The 12,633-nt window shown below is 49.4% G+C and overlaps 4 protein-coding genes across 4 annotated transcripts; 3 read left to right on the top strand and 1 right to left on the bottom strand.

Moving 5' to 3' along the window:
• Window positions 1–99: 99 nt before the first annotated feature.
• Window positions 100–1,000, top strand: TRUGW13939_03437 (uncharacterized protein; the record flags this gene model as incomplete). The annotated part of the gene is made up of 3 exons (XM_035486621.1): window positions 100–166; window positions 364–584; window positions 644–1,000. 3 exons carry the CDS (start codon window positions 100–102, stop codon window positions 998–1,000), a joined length of 645 nt encoding a protein of 214 aa, XP_035342514.1.
• A 1,189-nt stretch (window positions 1,001–2,189) lies between these two features.
• Window positions 2,190–3,161, top strand: TRUGW13939_03436 (uncharacterized protein; the record flags this gene model as incomplete). Its single annotated transcript, XM_035486620.1, has 1 exon — window positions 2,190–3,161. The coding sequence occupies one exon, from the start codon at window positions 2,190–2,192 to the stop codon at window positions 3,159–3,161; it is 972 nt and encodes a 323-aa protein (XP_035342513.1).
• Window positions 3,162–3,502: 341 nt separating this feature from the next.
• TRUGW13939_03435 (uncharacterized protein) lies at window positions 3,503–4,864 on the bottom strand (the record flags this gene model as incomplete). The annotated part of the gene is made up of 3 exons (XM_035486619.1): window positions 3,503–4,205; window positions 4,270–4,567; window positions 4,642–4,864. 3 exons carry the CDS (start codon window positions 4,862–4,864, stop codon window positions 3,503–3,505), a joined length of 1,224 nt encoding a protein of 407 aa, XP_035342512.1.
• Window positions 4,865–5,684: 820 nt separating this feature from the next.
• TRUGW13939_03434 (uncharacterized protein) lies at window positions 5,685–11,916 on the top strand (the record flags this gene model as incomplete). The annotated part of the gene is made up of 17 exons (XM_035486618.1): window positions 5,685–5,884; window positions 5,997–6,424; window positions 6,475–7,259; window positions 7,314–7,406; window positions 7,457–7,548; window positions 8,479–8,570; window positions 8,727–8,750; window positions 8,886–9,103; window positions 9,390–9,469; window positions 9,788–9,838; window positions 9,895–9,920; window positions 9,986–10,012; window positions 10,085–10,120; window positions 10,183–10,331; window positions 10,400–11,652; window positions 11,713–11,817; window positions 11,874–11,916. Exons 2-17 carry the CDS (start codon window positions 6,241–6,243, stop codon window positions 11,914–11,916), a joined length of 3,258 nt encoding a protein of 1,085 aa, XP_035342511.1. The 5' UTR covers window positions 5,685–5,884; window positions 5,997–6,240.
• Between the last annotated feature and the right edge of the window lie 717 nt (window positions 11,917–12,633).

Below are 12,633 nucleotides of genomic sequence, written 5' to 3'. Positions count from 1 at the left end.
GAGCTAGAAGGCTATCGGCCGAGGCATTGTGCACGCCCACCGCTGAATGATGGCAACCATTACCCTCAGAATGGTTCGGAAAACTCTCTAGAGCCTCTCATGGATGGAGTGTCCATCATCATCGGACCCGCGCCCAATCCAGATTGTGTGGCAAGAGCATCGAATTGTTGGAGTTTCGTTCGTGGTTACAGGTGATGTTAGACTTGCACCTTCTAGATGATCAGGTCAAGGTGGTCTGAGGTAATCTCCTTCTCTGGGCGTCTTTTCTTCTAAGGTGTACGTCCCCGCATTCCACATGCCGTAAGGAAGATCTTTGTTCACGGGTATAACTTTGTCGACGACAAGATCAACTGAGATTGACAGCGTATATTGGATGCCGTGGTGGAAGTGTGACGACTGGCATCGATCTGGGAGACGGCCATTTCGGAGCGGCTGGAGCTTATACTAAAGCGTCTGGGCCTGCTGCAATATTCTCCCGCATTGATAGACGTGTCTCCAGTAGACTGGGTGGTATTGCATCGAACCGCGCAGCAGCTCTGAAGGGGTTCTTGTTTTATAGGCCTGAAGAGAACCCCGTTGATATGGTTTGTTGGGCCCGACTCACTCCGCGAAGGACATCACCAGTGTACTGACCGGGTGGCAGGAATTATCCTTGATCTGTCATTATCTTCGCTTTGTGCCCACCCTCTTACCACGACTGCTCTGGGCCGTGTTACGGAAACATCATACCATTCGCTGGATTCCAGGAGGCGTTCCTGTTGCCATTCCAGACCGTTCCTTTGCTCAGGTGGTTGATCGCACATCGAGAGCCGCTTTCGCGCTATCCCCACATACGGATCAGGTCAATGTCCTCTTCGTGAACACCGACCACGATGCCACCGGTATGGTCTACTATGTGGAGGATGTAACGCTCTATGTGTATGAACAGTGGCTGGATCTGCAGGGTGCTTACTATGACTGCAAGTGTCCAGCACTTCGTCCCCAGTTTCATTCGCCATGACCACTTCGTTTGCGACCATGTGACTGGGGAACTCTATGGACTTGTCATTGACCTTGTATCTCACGAGTGTCATGCACTTCACCGGCTGTTTGATCTGCCTATGCATGCATGAGAAGCTCCGGTAGATGCATCGCATGTTTCAGGAAACTGCGATACCGCATGGCGGAATTCGAGTGACATGGACTGGGGAGCCTACAGGATGGAGCCAGGTTCTCTTCCATATCACCTTGCACCGGGAAGATTGTAATAGTGACCAAACCCACGCACTGCTCCATTCGGAATCCCAGAGCTCAGCTGGAATCGACGGAGGTAGTCCATGTTCATGCCCGACAGGCACTACCACGCGCTGGATTCTAGCAACCTCGACGTCGAGAAAAAGTACTATCCCATGGTATCGATGGTCGAAAGGCATGCATTTTCCCGTGCAGTGTAACATTAGCTAGTAAATTAGAAGACACCTGTAGATACTTGCCAAGCCCTAAACCTAAACCCTAACCCTGTTTCGTGTCTTTTGCTGCTGACGGCAGGTGCGAACATCCCGGATGGTAAATCTCCCATAACGTACCTACATACCACGGTAGGACTTCATCTCGTCTTCAACAGGTTCTCAACATATTCAGAACTCCCACGACTAATTGAAAACGCAAAAGACATTGTCTACAGGTTTAAAATGTTCAAGCCTACACCGAAAGCTAAAAAAAAAACATGGAGCGGCATACGAGTCTGACGGGAGACGATGGAGGGTTGTGCTTACAGTGGGGCATTGTTCAATCCCCCAAACACCACGCTTATTCTCGCCATTATTTGTGTGATGATTTTGATTAGACTCGCCTTCTTCTTGCGGTTGAATCATCGTTACTACGGCTCTTCTCGTTGGTATATTCTGATTGTCAATATCCGACACGACAAAGCGGTCCTCGGATTTAACCACACTGCGGTTTGCTTACGTCCATTGCTAAACACCGAGACTTATTGCGACGCATTGGAGACGGCAGACGATAAATAAACTTATGGTTACATATAATATCCGCTTTATAAAGTATATACGAGGTTTTTCCACAAGCTCGGCGTTACGAGATTCATGCTCGGTTTTCTCGGAGATAGGACATCAGCACATACTTTCATAAGAACCAGATCGCCAATTCAATTCAAAGGAAACCAGAGTCATTGATTCTATCCATCACCAGCCATGCATCCCCTCATCACTCTCGAGGAGCACTACATCTCCACCAGGGTCCACGCGGCCAGCAAGGAGGTCCGCGACCACTTCGCACCTTTCCCTGCCCAAACCATGGCCAAGCTGCAGGGACTCGGCGAAGGGCGTATCAAAGACATGGACAGTGGCAATGTATCCATCCAAGTCATCTCCCACGGACCCGGCGACCTCTCGCCCGAACTCTGCGCCGATGCCAATGACGACCTCGCCGCAGCCATTGCCCAAAACCCGACGCGCCTGGCTGGCTTTGCCATGCTACCGATGAGCCAGCCCGACGAGGCCGCCGTGGAGCTGGAACGATCGGTCACAAAGCTGGGCTTTGTCGGTGCGTTGGTCGAGAACCATCTCAACGGCACTTTTTACGATGCCGAGCGCTTCTGGGTCGTGTTTGAGAAGGCACAGGAGCTCGACGTGCCCATCTATATCCACCCAACGTTTGCGTCGGATTCCATGTTGGAGTATCACAAGGGCAACTACAGTGACAGCATCGCCACTGCGTTGAGTGCATATGGCTGGGGCTGGCACAGCGAGACCGCGCTGCATATCCTGCGGCTATATGCCAGCGGGCTCTTTGAGCGGTTTCCCAACTTGAAGATTGTCATTGGCCACATGGGCGAAATGCTCCCTTTCCAGCTTGATCGCGTCTTCAATGTGACTGACCGATGGGCTAAGAAGGTGCCATTCAAGCACGTCTGGCACAACAATATCTGGGTCACCACTAGTGGCATGTTCTCGCTGACTCCGCTGGACTGTCTACTGAAAACCACCTCGATTGACCGTATCCTGTACAGCGTCGACTACCCCTTTTCGACTAACGAGAAAGGGATGCAGTTTTTCGAGGAGATTGAGAAGAGTGGTCTGATTGCTGGCGACGACTTGGCCAAGTTTGCCTATCAGAATGCGGAGAAGCTGCTCAAAGTGAAAACCAAAGCTTTTACTAATTGATTGCTCATGTTATTTGTTGCGTCAAAGGTTAGAAATATACCTTGATTTCTTATGCACTCCGCGTACATAATATTCCACTCCTTCAAGACTACATCTCAATTGCTGTGGTCTAAATTGACTAAAAAAGAAACGACGTGTAGATTTGGGTTGACAAGACCAAGTATGTATGATTCATTACTGTCTATGATATGACTGGTTACCCAATTGAGTAGACTTTTACATCTCAAGACGAACATAACACCAATGTATGAATGCGAAAATTTCCCGAATAGTTTATTCAACAAGGTAACTAAAGCATTGTTAGCAAAAATGTTTTCTTTAAGAAAAAAAAAGGGTCAAACTTACCTCCATTCGTGCTCCTCCTCGCCATACTGGATGCCCTCGATCCAGTTCTTCATGCGAAGCGCGACTTCTCCCGTTTCTTCGTGGTCCTTGAGCCCACAATTCACCACCTTGCCCTTGTAGCTGATATTGCGAATGGGGCTGACAATGGCTGCCGTTCCAGCGCCAAACACTTCGATGAGACGGCCCTCGGCGGATGCTTCAGCGAGCTCAGTCATGCGCACCTTGCGCTCTGCGACTGCCCACCCTTCGGGGACGAGTCGTTCCCGCGCCAATGCGAGGACAGAGTCTCTTGTAACGCCTCTAAGAATAGTTCCGTCGAGGGGCGCGGTCAAGAGCTCGTTTTGTCCGGTTTCCTTGTTCTTGATGGCCATGAAGAGGTTCATCGTTCCGACCTCGGTCACGTACTCCTCCTCGCCGAACAACCACAGGTTTTGCTGGTAGCCTCGAGAGGCTGCTTCTTGTTGGGGAACGACGCAGGGTGCATAGTTGGCGCCGAGTTTCTTGTCTCCAACACCGCCGGGCCATGCGCGAACTGCGTAGTCGGTCGCTTCCAAGGACACAGCCTTGAACCCCGTCGGGTAGTAAGGGCCCACGGGACTGGCAATCAAGTAGAGGAGCGCTGAACCTGGGGGGGCGATGCCGATTGTAGGCTGAGTACCGATCAGCGTGGGTCGCAGGTAGAGCGAATAGCCCTTTTCACTATTTATTACAAACTTGGATTTAGTGATGTGGACCTAACGATAAGATCCATGATTAAACCCACTTTGGAATGAAACTGCCATCCTTCTTGACAAATTCGGCAATCAATTTGGTAAAGGCGTCGCCATCAAATGTTGGGAGCGCAATACGCGCCGCAGACTGGTTCAGACGCTCCATGTTTTTGTTGGGTCGGAATAGACGAATTCTGCCCTCCTTGTCCTTGTACGCCTTCATTCCTTCGAAACAAGTAAAGGCATAGTGTAGCACGCAGGTTGCAGGGTCGAGGCTCAGGTTTTGATATGGAGTAATACGAGGGGCGAACCAGCCCTCGGAAGCAGTCCATTCAATGGAAAGCATGTGGTCTATTGAAAAATCCGCACGTGAGTTTCCCATCATTTCATCGGACTCTGAAAAGAGGTGCTGCTGGCTGGCTTACCAGTAAAAGTCTTTCCAAACACGAGCTCTTTATTTGGGATCAATTCCTTCGGCGCGGTCGTTGGCGTTATGGTAAGCTTCGAGGGGTCAATGCCAGAGAGTGCCGGCGCTGCCTTGCTGCTATACGACCTCTGCCATGGTGCGGATCTTGACTGTGATAGAGACTTGGCTGCTGTATGCGAGCGCAACAAGTTGTTGCGCACGAATTGGTGAGAGGATCGCATCTTGTCTTGTGCTCTGGCAACAGGAATGCAGCTGCTAGCCTGGCCCGTTTGTTGGGAAAATCTGCTTGTAGCTCCAACGATGGAACGTGCCAAAATTTATAAACTAAAGAGATATGAGGACTTGATAGAGTCACGAGGGTTGGCTGGCCTGAAGTATGACTCACGGTTGGATCTTGCGCCAGAGAGGAGCAAAGCAGCAAAGAAATAATTGATTTTGGTGGACAGCCGGAGAGGGAGCCGATCTCCGCACAGCCGCCGAAGTCGGCACCCGGTGCTTTTTTGCCGTGTCTAAGCGAAGACGACGGGCCTGGCCAATCACCACGCCTGGAAATACGATAAATATATGGTAATAGTATGTATGTACTAATGTGTTTCGGTGTTGTATCAACACGTTCCAGTGCTTCAATGCACCCCTCGTCGAACAAAGGGCGCGGCGAACCACGTCACCGCCTCGGCGCTATCAGCTCTATAACACGCTAGCAGTCAGCTGCGTTGGAATGCCGGGAGATAAGCCCCATCTGGGGGATGTCATACAGTGTACAGAAATGTACAGAGGTATTTTGAAGACTTCGTGCTTTTTTTGGAACAATAAAAAAATTAAATGATTAAAAGGACATACATTGGGTGCTTGTGTATAAAAATGAAGTAAATAAACTATGTAAAGATGATCCACCTGCAAAAGAAGCAAACATGCCAAGGCCTACCACCCGCTCTTGCTTTGATCGTCGAGTCGTCTTCACGTGTCTTGGAGGCTCACTTTCTTGCTTTCTCGCACGAAACAACCAGACAAATAAACGGATTCTGCTCCTGTCATGCTGACATGGCCTCACAATCCCCACCTGCCAAGGGCGGGGGCCTCTCGCTGTACGCAAACCTCCTAGACCCGGCCTCGGAGGGTTCTGGGACGATTTCTAGAGCGCCTGTCGTCTTCAAGCAGAGCTCTGAAGGAGAAGCCCAACTAGACGATGCCGCCACGGACAAGCAACAACAGATAAGTGCTGGTAGCGCAAGACCCTCCTAGTTCATCCTTTGCGGTGGATGCGTTATTTCCGATTTTGATTGCTCACGTGTGTTTCTGGGTCCTCCTGTTTTTCGAAACAACAGCATCTTTGCGCTTTCAACCTATCAAAAGACCGCAGTTACCGAACCAGAAGCCAAAGGCCAAGCCTCCATTTACTAAACCGAATCCCATCACATCGAAGCCGGAACTTGCAACAAGTGCAAACAATGCAGCTGCGCGCCTTCAGGCAAAATCAACACTAGCAGACTGGGCATCAACCGTCGATGACGACGACGATATCAATGGATTCTATAGCGGCGCGAAACGGCAACGTGGAGGCCGCAAGAAGCGGAAGAAAAACCGAGACGGCCCCGAGATGATGACGAATTGGGATGATATATACGACCCTTCTAGACCGAACAACTATGAGGAATATAAACAAAGCGACGAGAAAATCCGCGAAGTGAGAGATTGGAAAGACCGTCTCTATGCACATCGCATGGCTAGACAGCCGAGCAGTGATTATGATAGTGACGATGATTACTATCAACCAAAGAATCGTAAGTTGTACGAAGCGCTCCCGCAGCGCAAGATCTTGACAGCATCACAGGACAATTCGCTCCTCCGCCTTATAATTTTGCGCCTCCTCCGGGCCTTAACGATACTTCGCAAGGAGGACTTGATAGCGATAGAGAAGCCCAAGACAAAGAAGTTGAAATGGCAGATACGGACTATCAACCAGCGCCCCCTCCGGCGGCCATAACCGATGATGCCACTGGGGAAGATGCATATGCTCGAAGGCTTCAAATAAACCAACAACCTCCAGCTCCTTCCGATCCCCCTCCTCCACCCCCTCCAGAACCCCCGACCACTGGCACTCCGTCCATGTCCGTCTTTCAGCCTGCTTCCGCAACTATTTCACGTGCCCCTGTCCGATACGTATTGCCTCCACCGCCAGAGGATATCCCAGCAACTGAGGAGGAGCTTGAAGCTACGTTCGCAGAAGAAGAGCCTGTCCAAAAAGAGGAAGGAGATGCCCCTCGGTCTCTTCGTCCAGGACAACAAGGGTTTGCAGAGCGGCTCATGGCCAAATATGGCTGGACCAAAGGGTCGGGCTTGGGTGCCACTGGTTCCGGAATTGTCAACCCTCTCCAGGTCAAAGTTCAAAAGCAGAAAAAGAAACCGGATTCTGAAGGTGGAGGGTTTGCTATGCCGCCAGGCCGTGGTAAGATTATTGCTAGCAAGAAGAAAACAGAAGAAGGAGGGAAATTCGGCGACATGACTGAAGTAATTGTGTTGCATGGAATGGTAGATGGGCTGGATCTGGATGCCGAGCTTGAGAACAGCGAAGGAGGTGGCCTCATGCAAGAAATCGGCGAAGAATGCAATGAAAAGGTACGTTAATGTTACCCCCTTCGGTTTGAGAAGCCGTCATTAACTCCAGTACAGTACGGCCGTGTTGAGCGAGTATTCATCCATCGTGAGAGCAATGGTCCCATTCCTGTTTTCGTCAAGTTTACCGCCCAGCTCTCAGCCTTACGTGTGAGTTGTCCCTGTCTATCGTACTTGAACACGATCTAATCGCTTTGTAGGCTGTCAATGCACTTGAAGGCCGGGTGTTTAACGGAAACATGATCACCGCCAGATTTTACGATACCGAGAAATTTGAAAATGGTGTCTACCAGTAGGCAATATTAGTTCGATATCGCCACGATTGCTGCGATGGCGTTTGGTATAGCTAGGTCTTGTTGCAGATATATTGTGGATAGTCGTGAAACTAGGTTTCGAATATAAGTACATATTGTATTAGTAGCCTTGCTAAAGACATTCAGCTTTATCTGGTCCCAACAAGTAACCCCATTTTTTTAATTTCATTACTTGCTTGGTTATCGTTGTCCAACCACCACGAGCCACGAGCCTTAGAGAGGCACGTGACATGTTTGGCTATATCCGATTTCTACGCCGCTGTGGGGCACAACAGGCACCATTTGCGAAGTGTCAAGCACCACTCGTTGGATTATGCGATTCTCTTCTTCTCATTCTTCATACTCACAGACACACCGACCCCCTTCATAGAATCTAGAGCTGCAGTTTCAGCACCACTTCTCCGCTTCTCGCATTTCACTCTACTCATCGTCACTTTTCACCTCTCAACGCCTCGCTTTTCAGCTGATCGTTTGTCTTCTCTACCTCCCACTTCTGGATACACGACGCCTCAGTTCTCTGCTAGTCGTGTATACGCTCTATATAACACGTTTGGTCTCGACATCTCACTTCAGTTGCTCGTTTGAAGCTTGTCCTCTAGCGATCACATCTACCCCGCATTTCGTTTCGTCTCCAACACCTTCTATCTCGGCATCTTTCTCATCTCAACACCTGTCTCACCTCAGAATATCTCTCATATCGGCATCTTAGTCATTTACACCTCTCAAAGATCTTAGCCATCTCAGCCTCTTCCATCTTGGCATCTCATAGCGTCCTACCTGCATCCAAAGCTTACAGGCTTGAAGGCTTCATCGTCTCAATATGAGTCTCTGTCTGAATAGATTGACGGAGGAGAGGTGAGAAATACCTACTGGTGATGTTGATTATGTACTGACTCCCGATGTCGCAGGAAGCAATGGCGCAAAGACCACCCTTTCGGCTTCTACGCAAAACCAAATCGCAATCCTCAGGGTGTTCTAGACATGAAGAAATGGGAATGCGGTATTCCTGGGAAGGCAGGCACTCTCTGGGATGGCGGGTTGTTTAAACTTGATTTGATCTTCCCTGAAGGCAAGTGTGCCCAACTGATGGCATGCTTTATATTTTTTTTTTTATTGGCATTTATGAGTATGGTGCTGACTTGATGACTTTTTTTAGAATACCCCACAAAGCCTCCAAAGTGTACGTTTCAACGCCATAATTCCTTGTGTTCAAAGCAGCCAAGTCGCAGTCGCTATGCTCTCATTCCAATCATTCGCACTCGTTCTTGAGAGGCTATGTTATACCTACAAAGGCTAATTCGTGACTCACCCATAGGCAAATTCGTCCCACCGCTATTTCATCCCAACGTGTACCCTTCCGGCACCGTGTGCTTATCCATCTTGAATGAGGAAGAAGCATGGAAGCCTGCGATTACTATCAAACAAATTCTCCTTGGTGTCCAAGATCTTCTGGATGACCCCAACCCCGAGTCCCCTGCCCAGGCGGAAGCATACAATCTATTCAAAAAAGATCGCACGGCCTATGAGAGAAGGGTCCGACAGGTCGTGAGAGAAAACCCCGCGCCATAGACGCTCTGGCATGTACTTTTCTTTTGGAGCATACATGACGAATGAAGAATCTTCATGCAGCAGTGGAGTTTAAGGGTTTTGGTTTCGGTTTTTCTTCTTCTTTCTTTGTTGTTTCCAATAATTATATGCACACATGTATGGGCTTGGCAGTCGGTTTGGAGCTGACCGTCCGTGGCTTTTATTACCCTGTACCCTGAATAATCATAGCATTTTGCAAACTGATGATGGCGTTTGGCCAACCTAAGAATAGACGACGCCGCCAATGGCAGACAATAATTGTACAAAATCCAAGTCCGGCCCGGGAGGGCGGAATGCTTCTTATCTTATCGGGTGAGTCACCAATTGCAGGCGCTCCGATTTCGCCTTGCGCCCCAGTGTCCACCCCTCCAATTCTACAAAATCCCCGAAGGCTTTGCTGGCATCTACTTGTTTCGTTTTCTCTTGTCTTCGCAACTGCTTGCTCCTGCGCTCCCAATTGTGAGAATCCGAAGCTGCCCAGGGCTCCGACAAGATGTGTGGAATATTCGCTTGCCATCAGTACGTATAATTTCCTTCTCTTGGCCGTTGATCCACACCCCCGCGAAACGTTCCAGGAAAAAAAAAAAAGGGAGAGAAAGTGGCAATTGATGGCTAACAATGTGCAAATAGTCATCCAGATGTGCAGAAATTCAAGCCTACGGCTTTGCGCATGGCGAAAGCGTAAGAAATAAAATTTCCTGATGCTCAAGATTAAAGCTGATGACGTCCCATAACAGCCTTCGCCATCGTGGACCGGATTGGAGTGAGTCATACACGCGCCGGAGTGGGAGTTGGGATGATATGGACTAACATGATGCTGGTATAAAGGTGGAAGCTTTATTGAAAACAAGACTAGTAAGTCATTGGACTATATCTCAATTGACGTGGGGGTCTGGCTTGTCTGACCTTTTTTTTCCTGCTGTCTAGTCCTCGCGCACGAGCGTCTGAGTATCGTCGGTGTTGGTATGGCACATCTCTTTGACACTTATCGCTGTGTGTCTGGCGATTCTAACTAGGCCATCTAGACACCGGCTCCCAGCCACTCGTTAACGATGACAAGAGTATCGCTCTGGCCGTTAACGGAGAGATCTATAACCACCGGATCCTGAGAAAGTCTCTCGAGCTATCATACAACTACAAAACACATTCGGACTGTGAAGTCATCATTCCACTGGTATGTCTTTATATATTTAAATTACACTCTTCATCCAATGGCCAGATATGTGCTAACGACGTCGGTAGTATATGAAATATGGTCTTGATGCTCCCAAGCATCTCGATGGTATGTTTTCCTGGGTTCTATTCGACGCCAAAGAGGACCGCGTTGTTGCTGCTCGTGATCCTATCGGCATCACCAGCTTCTACCAAGGATGGTCTTCCCAAACACCCGGCGCCGTTTACTTTGCTTCTGAATTGAAGAGTCTGCACCCCGTGTGTGACAAAATCATTGCTTTCCCGCCTGGACATGTCTATGACTCAAAAACAGACACAATGAAGCGGTATTTTGAACCAACATACTGGGACCCTACCCGGGTGCCCTCGACTCCAATCGACTACAAGCTTCTCCGGGAAACGTTTGAGCGTTCAGTTCGCAAGCGCCTGATGGCAGAAGTCCCGTACGGTGTGCTTCTTTCTGGAGGCTTGGATTCTAGCTTGGTCGCTTCCATTGCGCAACGTGAGACTCTCCGCACCAGGTCTCACCAGGCCGACGACACCGAGGCAGAAGAATCTGGCCTTGTCGGTATTGATGATACCGATGATCTGTCGAACGTGACCGTCATGGCGAAGCTGCATTCTTTCTCGATCGGCTTGCCAGATGCGCCTGACACTCACGCTGCTCTTGAAGTAGCCAAATTCCTGGGCACGAAGCACCATGCCTTCACGTTCACCATTGAAGATGGTCTCAACGCTCTCTCGGACGTCATCTATCACCTTGAGACGTACGATGTTACCACGATCCGCGCTTCTACTCCAATGTATCTGCTGAGCAGAAAGATCAAAGCACTTGGCGTGAAGATGGTTTTGAGTGGAGAGGGTAGCGACGAGATCTTCGGAGGTTACCTCTACTTCCACGCCGCTCCCAACAAGGAGGAATTCCACGCCGAGACGGTGCGAAGAGTCAAGAACCTTCACCTGGCAGATTGCCTCCGTGCGAACAAGTCGACCTCTGCCTGGGGTCTCGAGGCTCGCGTGCCATTCCTCGATAAACAATTCCTGGAAACCGCGATGAACATCGACCCGAAGGAGAAGATGATCACAAAGGATCGCATTGAGAAATACATTCTGCGAAAGGCTTTTGACACAACGGACGAGCCCGACGTAGCGCCTTACCTCCCAGACAACATCCTCTGGCGCCAGAAGGAACAATTCAGCGATGGTGTCGGATACGGATGGATTGACGGCCTGAAGGATAACGCCGAGCTCCATGTCACGGACGAGATGATGAAGAACCCCAAGCCTGAATGGGGTACCGACATCCCCGACTCGAAAGAGGCGTAAGTTATACCCTTGTAACTACTGACAAGTACATGGGCTTTATTGACTGGGTTTTGTAGTTACTGGTACCGCATGATGTTTGACGAACAATTCCCACCTTACTGCGCAGGCACAGTCGAACGATGGGTGCCGACCTGGTCCAAACAGAGTGACCCCAGTGGACGGTGAGTGCATAGATCTTTTTTTCTTTCTTTAAGATAAAGGCTAATTTGAACTCCAGAGCAATCTCAACCCACAACGCCAAATACCAGAACGCTGTTTAGAGAAAAGAAATACATAGACTTCGCCTAGAGTTTGATTTGATTGGACTTCGCTTGATTGGTTTGGTTTCGGGTTTATTGTCACTGTGCAAAACAGTCCCCCTTTTCAAAGGAGTATTTCAGTTATAGATACTTGATGTGTCGGTACCTCTGCGGGCGTAACAGGGAGGCACGATTTCGGTATTTTCTGTGTGCATTTAGAAGTCAAGTTGAAACTTGCGCCAGGGGGAAATTAACTAGCATGTAATTCTTGTAGCATAACACCGGTACTTGTTTTAGAGAATAAACAACCGTCGAATTGCCTACTAGAATACTAGCTTGAAGCAGTCTAGTCATATCAGACTCTTACACTCTGATTTGATTACATGTATTGTTGTAGGAGTAGTATGTAAAATGACGCCATCCCGTTCGCCGAGGTAAACGTTTCACGATGGGCTGTTGAAACAGCGACTAAGCGGAGCAAGAGAGTAATTGAGTGGCCATTGACAGCATGCAAATAGGTATTTAAAAAAAAAAACAATTGCGTAGGTGAGTGCAAAAGGAACACAAATGATATACTAACTGTCGAGCAAAGTCAGGTGACCGTTCCTAGCCCATCACGTGACGCGGCGGTTTTAGCCGGGCGTGGGCAGGGCGCCAGCCAATGAGCGCGGACCTGGGCTCCCCCGTGGCCGCTTCTCCCCAACCAACTCTTTCCTCAACCCGAACGGCTTCCCTCTC

Source organism: Talaromyces rugulosus, chromosome II (genome assembly GCF_013368755.1).
Source record: "Talaromyces rugulosus chromosome II, complete sequence".
NCBI classification, from domain to species: Eukaryota; Fungi; Ascomycota; class Eurotiomycetes; order Eurotiales; family Trichocomaceae; genus Talaromyces; species Talaromyces rugulosus.
The sequence above is the reverse complement of the archived record's forward strand: the minus strand, read 5'-3'. Positions and strand labels throughout refer to the sequence as shown.